Raw genomic sequence first — 12,204 nt, 5'->3', positions numbered from 1 at the left:
TTTAATTTGACGCTCGAGTCCCTATTGACAACTATATGGCATAACCAAAGTATCGAGGGCATTAGTAATGGGAGAACAGCAGCCATGGTGTCTGCCTATACAGATGATGTTCTTTAAACAATATAATAATCAAGAATAGACTACTACATAGTATGTATCAACACATGAAATTATATAATATTTATTACAACTTATACATTATTCCATTCACTGTGTCATGTCTCCCTATCTATATATAACTAATAAAGCCATCAATCACATTTATAAAATGTTCACCAATATAGTACTGGAAAAAGACAATAACCACCAATTCCTGATTCAGACGAACCATCCAGAGGGAAAATCCAAAATCTCCTGTGCTCATAAATCCAATGCTCAGACACGGAAAAACCGTGGTCCCTTAATCTATTAGGAAATATAAATCGACCAAAACAGTTGCAGTCCATATGAAAGTGACTCATGATGTGAACAAATGTCTTCAATATGAATAAAGTTCCAAGATGGTAATGAAAATTCTCAGAATATCATGCTGCTTTTTTTTTTTTTTTAATGTGCCAAGGAGAATGGTGGACCTTAGTCTTACAATCCAATGACATCCCCTTGTGGCTTCAATGGAAAGGAAATGTGTGTTTCCTGATCCACTACAATAACAGGCTCATTTTCAAAGCACTTAGCCTCCCAAAGTTCCATAGAAACCTATGGAACTTAGCCTCCCAAAGTGCTTTGAAAATATGCCCCTATGTGTCTCATATTCCACCAAGTAATAAACTATAACATAATCCTATTTTTGTGCAACTACAGAAGCTTTTAGTTTTGTGGAAGAATACACATTAGAGAAATGGGCCAACACTACTCATATTCCTGTGTGGGGTAACCCACAATTTCTGCTCCAGCATATTTATGCTTGTTAATTAAATATTGTCCTCAAAATTATTTACAATTATTTCCTTCATACAAAGGATTATGTTCTAAAAGAATTATTTCCAGTTCATTTTCTTACCAGGCAGGCAAAATCTGGAACTCTTTGCCAGCTTCTGTGAACTCAATATGTGTCTTTTCATTAACTGCTAACTATGTGCTTTTAAGTTAATTAATTGTAGTTATTAGCTGCTACTGTCATTTTCATTTTTGTTCTGAAAGCTCCCAGCTGGACTGGTTTTTACTTATAATGTAATCTGCTCCAAACTCATTTTTGGAGTGAGCGGAATAGAAAGCTCAGGAAATGTAAAATGTAAATATTTATTATTTTGTTACATTTGTACCCCACATTTTCCCACCTATTTACAGGCTCAAGGTGGCTTACATAGTATCGTAGAGGTGTTTGCCAGTTCAGTTGATAACAAATACAAGGTTATGTTGTGATCAGATGAGGTAGGACCTACTGAATGGAAAGAGTGGTGGCAGCAAGTTGGGATCTGATGCGTGGGTCACTTAATGACAGACAGTAAATGGAGACACTTTAGAGACTTGCAACGTATTTTCCATTTAAGTACCAGACATTATTTACAATGGCTCCAACTGAAACATTGTCTACAAAAAGCTCTACAAAATGCTGTCCTGAAAGACAGCGATTCAAGTTGTTGAGAATTATGTCAACATTTTCACGAGTCAAACGGCACAGCATCTAATTGGTATAAATTGTTCCAACAGGCTAAACATGTACATCCCACCTGGTCTGGAGAAAGTGTGGGAGCACGAATTACAGTGCAAGTTGATGGACGGCCAATGGGAAAGCGTTTGGTTAAGTGTGAATAAAACCACCAAGTCTGCTACATGGACACAATCTGTTTTTCTTTTGTACAGAACTGTCTGGACTGCTTCTAAACTGTCATGATTTGACCCTCAGACCTCCCAGCTCTGTTAGTCTTGTGGTACTAAAAACGGTACGCTGCATTACCTGTTATTTGATTTGTTACATTCCTACTGGGATGCTGTTGGAGTACTGTAAGTCAAATTTTGCCTATATCAGAACCACTGACATATCGTATTCTTGAGAGCTGATAGACTCAATACTTCTGACAACTGAGCAACAACACTTCTTCAATCTGTTAATATCCTTAGCTATTTGTATTATATTTATGGACTGGAAATCCTTTAGAAATGTTACGTATATAGCTTGCTAGAATACAGTATGTGACTGCCAAATATGAGCGAGAATTAGCTGAGTAGTTTCAAAATTTGCGCAAATATGATCTTATTTGGGCTCTCCTGGAGAACTATGCCAATGTATCTGGATTTTCTTATACTTCTGTTTTGTGACCGCATCACTTTGTAGTCTCCTGATTGTTGTTGGTATTACTATCCTGATGACACTGTTGCTTTGTCTATAATAAAAATCTTTGGCACTTAAAAGCCTTCCAAACATACGTAAGGTGGATTTTCTGGAGAGTTCCTGTACTTCTGTTTCAACACTATGTTCACTGTCAGTCATCCACAGCATGCGCTACAGAACTATACCCAAAAGTGACTCAAGAAAATCAAAACCATGCTGTAGTATTCCATCCCTAGAATTGCCAAACTACAAAAAACAAACACTACAGTTTCTAGCACTCGCTTTCATGTTATGAGGTGTACATGCACAGGTAGCTCTTCTGCTACCAAGGAAACTGCTGTACTCGTAGCACAGATACAAAACCTGAAGTGAGCTCAATCAAGCTATAGGAAAAAGAAGGGAGGCAGAGGTCACATCCCTAATGTTGGGACTGTAGTGACTCCTAATTCTCTACTGCTGGAGCATACTGTAGATAATTTAAAAATAAAATAAACGTTTAAAAAGCCCAACTGAATACTTCCTAGTATAGGTTTAGAATGGTCATATCCGTAAGGAAGGATTGAGTTCTACTTTGTTTCCTTCAAATTATTTTTCTTTTTGTAGATTAAGGGGCTCATTTTCAAAAGAGTAAAATGTCTGAAAAATGGTATAAAGTGGCATTTAAACATTTTTCACTGAAAAACATCCAAATCATGATTTTCGGAACTTGGATTTGAGATATTTTTCTCTGCAGTGTGTCCCAATTACAAGTAAGAAGCGTGTTGTGAGCAGGATTTGGATGTTCCCAAAACTTGGCTGTTTTTCTGCCATAATGGAATAAAGCAAAAACATCCAGGGCTAAAAGTTAAGCATGACTGAAACAGGTCTAGACCAAAACATCTAAGTCACAAAAAGGTGGCCTATAACAGCAAATGATGCATTTAAGAACTGCTGCTGGTCTACATGGGATAACTGCAGAAAAAGACCAGAAGAAAGCATAGCAACCCTGCTGGAGCTACCTTCAGTGTTTCCTATGCTCACCTCCTCCAGTTCTGAATAAAGGTTTTATGTGGCATGAGAAAGACCAAGGAAGTGGAGTAAAGAGGAAGAAGGAAAGAGAAAGTGCAAAGGAAAGGAGAAGAGTATTGCCCTGAACCTTCACTGCATCCCCAGTCTGATACCTGCGCATCTACCTCAAACACACCTCCCATGCCACTGCCCCAAAACACCTTAAGACCCCCCACACACACATCCCAGCTGTGTCCCTTGCACTTTTTCCCTGACATATGTGACCCGCTAAGTGAAAAACTACCAAAAGCAGGGCATGCAACTTATTTATAACACAAGATATCCTGCAAAATTGCTGCCTCTGGTATGGACTAATTACATCTTTAAAAAATAAAAAAACATTTATCAACTTTAAAAAATTTAAAAAAAGCAATTAGCCCCAGAAATCACAAAGCCCACTTTAGGTACCTGCAGTTTAAGCTGTAGAACATGAAAAACATTAAAGCTGATTTTAAAAATTGCATAGTCCCATTCTACGGACCCTATACTACAAAAAAAAAAAAATTTAAATGAAAACTGTCCCTCCAACTTTTATAGCTTTTATCTCTTATTTGTAACCCCACGTTTGGTATCTTTTTGCCCAGCAAGTCACATGTTATTTTTTGACAAATAAACATGCAGAAGTCATTTCTCTACCCTTTTTGTTTTATAGAAATCAAACTCATTAGAGGCTCCTTTTGTACCCAGGCCAGCCGAAGGGGCTGCAGCTTCCCTTGGGCCCAAACTGTAACAATAAGTCCTCCTGGACTTGTGCCAGCACCACAGTGGTTCTAGCTCCCTTTGATTTTAGCAGCAAATCCTGGACCCAGGGACACTACTACAGGAGCTCCACTTGGATCAGTGTTAGGTGCCCAGGAGACCTGGCACCTGCGAATTTTCCACCTGCTGTCCAATCACATACAACAATTTTTTGCAATTTCTAAAGTAAAGCAAAAATCAGCTGGGCAGAAATGGAAAGTCTGACAAGGCCTAGTTCAGGACATCAAACTTGTCAGTTTGACCTAATTTTCAACTGACAGCAAGACAAAAGTCACTTTTGCTAAGAGAGTCAATGCAGGTCTCTTGCGGCAGCTTTAAGAGGAAATTTGTGAGTGGAAAGCTACTGAGGCAGCTTGGGCAAAGAAGTCATATTTGTTAATTCTATTTTAACTTTTCAGTCCTGTAAAGTGGAGGAATGCCATCTGGGTTTAATTACTCAAATGTCTAGCTTTTGCTAGACTAAGAGGTTAGAAAGGTCAGAGAGAAGTAATTATTTACCACATCTGGATACCATTATGAGCAAGGCATATTGCAGTTTTAAAAGTAGGCTGAATGCTGTTTAAATAATTCTAGATATTCTTGATGATTTAGATTTTGTCTTATAAGGAATTCTGATTTCTGCTTATTTTAGAATATGTTTTATTCTGTGTAATTAATAAGTTCTATTTCTATATAGAATATCTTTTCAATCCAGTGTTACATCTTTGACTGACTTTTCAAGTGAGCTTTGTCTGCGGTTTAACATGTCATCATCTGGTTTGAATTATCCACAGTCCTAGCGAGTTCTGTGTAGGAAGCTAATAGGTGAAAGAGGTCAGGGAAAGTCTTGATTAATTATAGCTAAGTGAAGGACTGGTTTTCTGAAAGTAATAATAAATATATGTGTGCCATTAAGCAAGACTGGCCCCTTGGCCCTTGACCCCTTAATGAATGCCAGAACCCAGTTAGTATGAAGTTGATTGGGAAACTGATTATGTGAGAAATAATAAAATGCAAGAGATAGGTGCCACATTGTCTAGTGTGAGGGGCCCCAGGTCATAGGTCAGTTTAGGAAATATTAAACCTATGTAACTGATATTTTTAAGTAATGTGTAAGTAATAATTAGTTCAAGGCAGGGTAATCAATCTATTCTTTACCATCTGGTGAGAAAGGGGGGCTAGAGAGGTGTAGGACCCTATATAACTGGGAGCAGAAGCAGCTTACATTAGAAGAGAGACAACAGAAGAAGAGAAGGAGCTGAGACAGAAGCCATAAGATCCAGAGAGCTGAGAAAGAGAAGAAGAGACCTAGTGCTGATGTCCTACTTTGTTTGCTGGCAAATAAAGAAGATTTCTCTCTCATTCTGGTGTGTGGTGTTTGACTCCTGAAGTACCACAGATTCTGCTAACAATAGTGGTAATTCCTGCAACACTACTTTTTCAGTACAGGACAGATTCTAACATTGTGAAAGAGATTGAGAAAGGTGAAGGACAGCAAAGTGATGGGGAAGGAAAGAATATTAAAAAAAAAAAAAGACAGTAACACAGTATGTAGAGATATTCTGAACAGAGTCCAGCGGTAAAAAGCAAATGAAGTAACTAATATTAAGGAAATAGAGAGCAGAAGTTTAAAATGTTTTGAACCTTGCTACCTGAAGTTTCTTTCTCCCTTCCAATTTTCCATTCCATCAGCGGCCAACTTGTTTGTGACAAGCATTTAAGAATGAAGACACAAGTTATATGATGCAGTGTGACAAAAGCACTTGAGTCTCAAACATTGTAAATTAGCGTACACTACAATTATAAAACCGCTGATCAGTAAATCACAGCGCACGAATCAGCTTCCAAATACATTTCTTCAAAATTATGGCTCTTACCAAGCATCGCTTCATCTGGAATGACTGGACCTTCACTGCTTGAATGGCTTCATCCAAGAGCTTTTCTTGCTCATCCTGAGGAGATTGCTGTGTTGTAGGCTGAAACACAACATGCACACAGTTTGAAACAAGATATGTACAAATATTTTGCTCAAAATCAAAAAATAATGCCTTACCTGATAGTTTTATTTCCTTTAGTCGCAACAGATGAACCCAGAGACTAGTGGGTTGTATCCATCTACCAGCAGATGGAGATACAGAGCGCTGAACTATTACAGGATGGGATGCCCCTTGGTCAGTCAGTATTTCTCATAATGAAGCAGACGGAAACAAAATTAGAACAGTTCCCCTTCCCCCACTGTGAAAATTGGAAAAACAAGCAGTGTAAACACAAACACCAATGATAACAAACCCCCCAAAATGCCACAACACTGTCCAACAGAGAAAATTGATATGAACCACCAGAAAAACCAGGGTGGAGCTCTGGATTTATCTGCTGGGACTAAAGTAAAGAAAATTATGAGGTAAGACAATTTTTTCAGTCCTTAGCATTTGCAGCAGATGAATTCAGAGACTAGTGGGATGTAGCAAAGCAGTCCTGAAGAAGGGTGGGAACATGAGCTCCCGCAGTCATTACCAACAACACAAAAAAGATATCTGACCGAACGGAAACCTACAAACAGTAATAGCCGAAGAGGACCAGGGTGCTGCCCTACATATTTCCTCCAGGGAGTGCAGATGAGCTCACGACCAGGAGGTCACTGCCCAGAATCTGGCTATAAGTTGATTACCTGCTTAGGAAACAAGTGGACGTGAAAACCTCCTCAACACAGTGAGCTAGCGTGCCTCAGGAAGCAGTATTACCTTGAGGTCTCAACCAAAGCAGGAACAAAAGAGCTGACCAATGAAACACGATGGACACTTCCGAACTGTGCAGGAGCACATGACGACCGCCAAGCAAGCAAGAAAATAAAAGGTGATTGAGATGAACGGCAGAAACCACCTTAGGAAGAAAAGACGGAACTGAGTGCACCACCATCCCATCCATAAAAACCCAGAGGATCCTGATAGGACATAACCCCACTTGGCCCGGTACCCAGATTTAGGATTAAAATGAGGCTGTCTCAGACGAGAGCACCTGGTAACTCCCAAAACAAGGCTGAACCAACCAGAAAGAATGTTTAGACTTGACATCAGAAAGACACAGAGTCTTTGAGACATGCAAACCCTCCACCAACGTCAGTAAGTTCGGACCAAACAGCTTGCTCCTCCACCAACATCAGTAAGTTCAGACCAAACACTTACCCCAAAAGGGGAGCCAATCCAGCCACAGACAGAAGCAGCACTTGCCACCCTGTGGCACAACCAAAGCAAATGATAGGCTATCGCCTCTGATTAAGTGATGCCCGAATCAAAACATACAAGGGATCTGCCAAATATGCCAGACGCATTACTACATCTGGCAATCCGGAGGAGGATGACTGTCTGACCCTGGAAGGAATCAGAAACCTGTTGCACTCAGCAAAAGGTACACATTAGCCGTCTGCGAAGAGAAAGCATCTGAATTGACAGAGGAAGGCTGCGCTGAAACCACTAGGTGCCACTTAGAGTGGGTTAGAGGACAAGAAAGATAGAGACCAACAGCAGAAAATGGACCACCAAAGTGTTCTGAGGCAGGATCTAGCTCATGGAAGAATAACCAAGATAAAGGTTACTGCCCAAGAACATGAACATAGCTCCAGATCCCAGAACCTTGCAGGGAAAGGAGAATCTGACTGGGGCGTGAATGTTGTTGGCAAGCAACAGGAAGAACAGGCTTCCCTAAACCTATGTCGAAGGCACCCCCTGATCCTACAATAGTTATGACGACAACAACAGACTCTTGTAAAATCAAATACTAATCCTAAAGATTGAAGAAGAGGAATTATCTGGGATGAAATTAGAAGACTCTTGACAGGAAGAGACGTCAATCAGGCAAGCATGGGTGAACCTGCAATTCAGCCCTGCGAAGGAAGGCTGCCAGTACAACCATGCCCTTAAAAAGGTGCCCTTGGCGAAGTGGAAAGGTTGAATGATCCGATTAAAAATTGAGAAAGGTCACCAAGGAGTGTCAATCCCAGAAATTCTCCTTGGGTAGGTGAAATGGGAGCATGACAACATGTGTCCTTGAGATGCAGGGAGGCTAGACTCTCCCTACTGGACTGAAACTAATCCAGACTGCAAGTCCCCATTGCAAAAAGCAGAACATGCCACACTCTGCTGTCTCTTTTGAAGTCCAAACTGAGGAAGGAATCTCCCCCTCTTTGGAAGTACAAAGCAAAGGGAATAACTTCCCGTTCCCCAAATGCAACTGGGGACTGCTCTATTGGGCCTAAATGCCAAAGCATATGCAAGGTGACGCGAGCTGCCTGAAATTTAGACTGAAGCTTGAATGGAGATTCCAAGAAATAAAAAAACACAGTGGAAAGGCAGTGTCGAACCTGGCCCCCAAATATTCTAGAGATTGCGAGGGGGTCAGGTAACTTTTGGCCATATTGACGACCCAGCCCAGAGATTGAAGGACTGAAACCACTCTGGCTGTAGCTAGATGACTCTCTTTTTCTGAGTCTGCTCTGATGAGCCAGTCGTCTAGGTACGGGTGAACCCGGATACCCTCTCGCCTGAGAAAGGCAGTTACTACCACCATTACCTTGGAGAAGGTTCGGGGAGCTGTGGCGAGGCCAAAAGGCAAGGCCTGAAACTGGAAATGTTTTCCCAACACCGCAAACCGCAGAAACTTCTGGTGCGGGAGCAAATTGGTATGTGCAAGTAAGCTTCTTTCAGGTCCAGAGAGATGAGAAACTCTCCTGGCTGTACCGCCGCAATGACGGAGCGCAGGGTTTCCATGTGAAAATGACGCACTCTTAAGGACTTGTTTAGTTCTTTTAAGTCCAGGATCGGGCGAAAAGACCTGCCTTTTCGTGGCACCATAAAGTAAATGGAGTAGTGGCCTAGACCTTGTTTGGCGGGAGGCACCAGGGTCACAGCCCCTATCTAGCACAAACTGTGCAAAGTCCCGTCTACCGCCGCCCGTTAGGCGGCAGAACCGCATCGGGACTCCACAACACGTCTCTCACTGGGGCATCGAATTCTATTCGGTATCCGTCTCTGATCAGGTCCAAGACCCACTGATCTGCGGAGATTTTGGCCCACTCCTCAAAAAAAGAGGGAAGTCTTCCTCCGATGACAGGAAACAAGGAGGGGGCCGGCGCACCATCATTGAGAGGGTTGCCCCTGAACTCCAGGCCTTGAACCGGCAGCTGCGGAACGTTTGTCCGAGTGAAAGGAGTTTCTCTGCTGAAAGCGGGCGCGCGAAGTGAACCCAGCAGCACGCCCCGGGCAGTACCTTCCAGCTTCACGGAAGCGAGGTCTGTAAGAGGAGCGGACCACCTGACCCTTAGAGGAAGGCTTCGGCCTATCTTCGGGCAAGCGCTGAGGTTTGGAATCCCCCAGGCCTTTAACAATGTTTTCCAGCTCCTCACCAAACAGGAGAAGGCTTTGAAAGGGCAACTTCACCAACCTTTGCTTAGAGGCCATGTCTGCCGCCCAATGTCGTAGTCAAAGAGTGCAGCGAGCTGCCACTGCTACAGCCATTTGTTTAGCCGAAGCTCTGACCATATCATAAAGGGCGTCAGCCAAAAAGGACAAGGCCGACTCCATCCGCGGAGCCACTTCAGAAAAGGTCTCCGCTCCATCACCGGGCTGTTCCACTGCCTGCTGTAACCAAGCCAGGCAGGCTCTAGCAGCATAACAACTGCATGCAGACGCCTGAACAGTGAGACCTGCCAAATCAAAGGACCGCTTCAGAGCTGAATCAAGCCTGCGGTCTTGAATATCCTTCAGGGCAACACCTCCTTCAACAGGGAGGGTAGTTCTCTTTGTCACAGCAGTGACCAGGGCATCCACTTTAGGCATTGCAAAGCGAGCCAAATGTTCCTCACTCAGAGGGTATAATTGCCCCATAGCCCTGGCAACCTTCAAAGGTCCCTCGGGGTCAGCCCATTGAGCCGAAATAAGCTCTTGGACGGAGTCATGCAAAGGAAAGGCTCGAGCAGGCTTTCTGGTACTAGCCATCCTTGGATTAACAGAGGAGGTTGTGCCACTCCCAGGATCTTCAATCGAGAGGGCTTGTAAGGCATCTGAAATAAGCGCTGGCAGCTCCTCGCGGTGGAAAATCCTCACCGCAGATGGATCATCAAGCTCCTGAGGCAATTCTGCACCCGACTCTGGCTCCTCAGCCCAAGAAGTTCTGCCAGACCCCTCAGAATCCTCGTAGCAAAAACACTCCAGAGGCTCAGATAAGTGGGAAAGGCAGGGGAAAGGCGAACCAATGTGCCTGAATCCACTGAGTGGGAAAGGACAGGGAAAAGCAAGCTAATATGTCCACATCCACGGGGGCATGGGTAAGGCAGGGAAAGGGCTGACCTATGTGCCTTCAAAGTGAAGCTGCTATAGCCTCTAACACCCCGGCTAACAACTGGCAAGCCAGGAGCCACCCCCAGGCAGATTTTTGATGGAGCTCGAAGAAGCTGCAGTCACCCTACTTGGGGAGATAGAGAATACTGAAGAGGCAGTGGAGCTAGCTGGCCATAAGGCACTGTGAAAAGTTGAGTGCTCTCTATCTCCCCCTGCTGGTTGATGGACACAACCCATACGTAATGGCTTCATCTGCTTGATAACAAGGAAGTGTACCTCTAAAAGGTAGCTAGCTAAAAGTGATGTAGAAGCTACCTCAGCCGTCCAATGCCTGAGCCAGAGCTACCTTCTTTCTGAGAATGCCAAGAGTTGGCTGGAATATTGGTGCACTAGAACTGGCTGACATGCTACACATTGCATCTCGATAGTGGGGCTGAGGGCCAAAGATAGATGGGATAAGAGAATAGTTGTACTACTGCACACTAAAATGGTAAGCTGCAGTAGAACTTGAACCAGCAACTTCTGGATCTCTGTGCAATTCTCAGCTGACTGCCGTAACCATAAGCCACACCTCTGCAAAAAAATAGTTCCATAAGAATCACTAGCTGTCCAATATAAAGAAAGGCAGTTAGAGACAGCACGACAGACATCTAAGCTACGCAGCGGACCCAGTGATGGCTGGAGCCAGGATGGCCCAGTTTCAGCCAATGTGCAATACCCAGAAGCAGAGCTGCTGTAGAAAACCAATACAGCCAACAATTAGAACAATTAGAATAGTATATTGCTAGATGTCTCTGCCATGCAAAGACCAGCTTGCAAGTCAAGCCACATGGGAAAGCGAGGAAAACAATGCCCCAACTGAACTAGAGAGAAGTTCCCAATTCTCTAATATTCAGCACAAACCAACCTTGAACCGGCCCTTCAGGTAAAATCCAGCCACCTTCCAGAATAAACTATTGTGCTACTCAAAGTACTATAAGCGCTCCACCTGGGAAAAATTCTGAGCATGGCCACCGTGAGGTTCCATAGAACAGTGCACTAGCCTCAGAAAAAAACCCCAAGATAAAATATTCCCTCACAAACATGGAGCCAAGAGCACTAAATGAGACTCTAAGCCAAACTCTGTAAAGATTCTGAAAAAGAAATACCTGTACTGGCAGACATACCAGAGCGACCAAGAGAGACCTAGGAAGAGTGCACCAGCCCCAGAAAATAACACTCCCAAAAATGGAGGCCCGCGAAAGGAAGGGGCGCGATATACTGCCCTTCTGTGGTTACTTATGTTGTACGTGGGGTAATGGAGGGTAAGCAACTTGTTGAGCAGCACAAGGAGCTACAGTGGGAATAGAACCAAGCCTCCCCAGGTTCTCAGGTCATTGCAGAAATCATGAAGCTACTCCTCCACTCCTCTTCTTTTTTTGCAACCTCCCCCGACCAAAAAAGGGGGAGGGGCTCCCAGCACCCCCAAAGAAAGGGGCCCAAAAGACAAGGAGAGAGGACCTGGTAGCAGTCAGCGGAGGACTGCTGCCACCCACAAAATCCACTTGGGAAATGTAGTCATACCAGCAGATAGCAAGAAAAGGAGAAAGGATGCGACATAGGTGCTGCTGAAACACCCCCCCCCCCCCCCCCCACACACACACACACCCACACACAAAATGAGAAAAGTACCATCGTCCAAAGCCCAGGACAACCCAAGCCATCAGGAAAGCATCCCAGAGAGACCAAACAAAACCCAAGAAGGGCTAGAGGAAAAAGCCCTGGGTAATCGCTCGGCATAACTCCCTTGCCCTGCGGTGATAGCAGTGGGCGGTC

The 12,204-nt window shown here is 43.6% G+C and overlaps 1 protein-coding gene across 1 annotated transcript in view; it reads right to left on the bottom strand.

Moving 5' to 3' along the window:
* Window positions 1-12,204, bottom strand: part of VPS35 (VPS35 retromer complex component) — a 131,323-nt gene that overhangs the window by 106,741 nt on the left and 12,378 nt on the right. Inside the window, exon 2 of the mRNA XM_030204390.1 lies at window positions 5,935-6,033. Coding sequence (XP_030060250.1) covers window positions 5,935-6,033 — 99 coding nt within the window. The remainder of the gene's footprint in view (window positions 1-5,934; window positions 6,034-12,204) is intronic.

This window comes from Microcaecilia unicolor, chromosome 5 (assembly GCF_901765095.1).
Source record: "Microcaecilia unicolor chromosome 5, aMicUni1.1, whole genome shotgun sequence".
Classification (NCBI taxonomy): domain Eukaryota; kingdom Metazoa; phylum Chordata; class Amphibia; order Gymnophiona; family Siphonopidae; genus Microcaecilia; species Microcaecilia unicolor.
The sequence above is the reverse complement of the archived record's forward strand: the minus strand, read 5'-3'. Positions and strand labels throughout refer to the sequence as shown.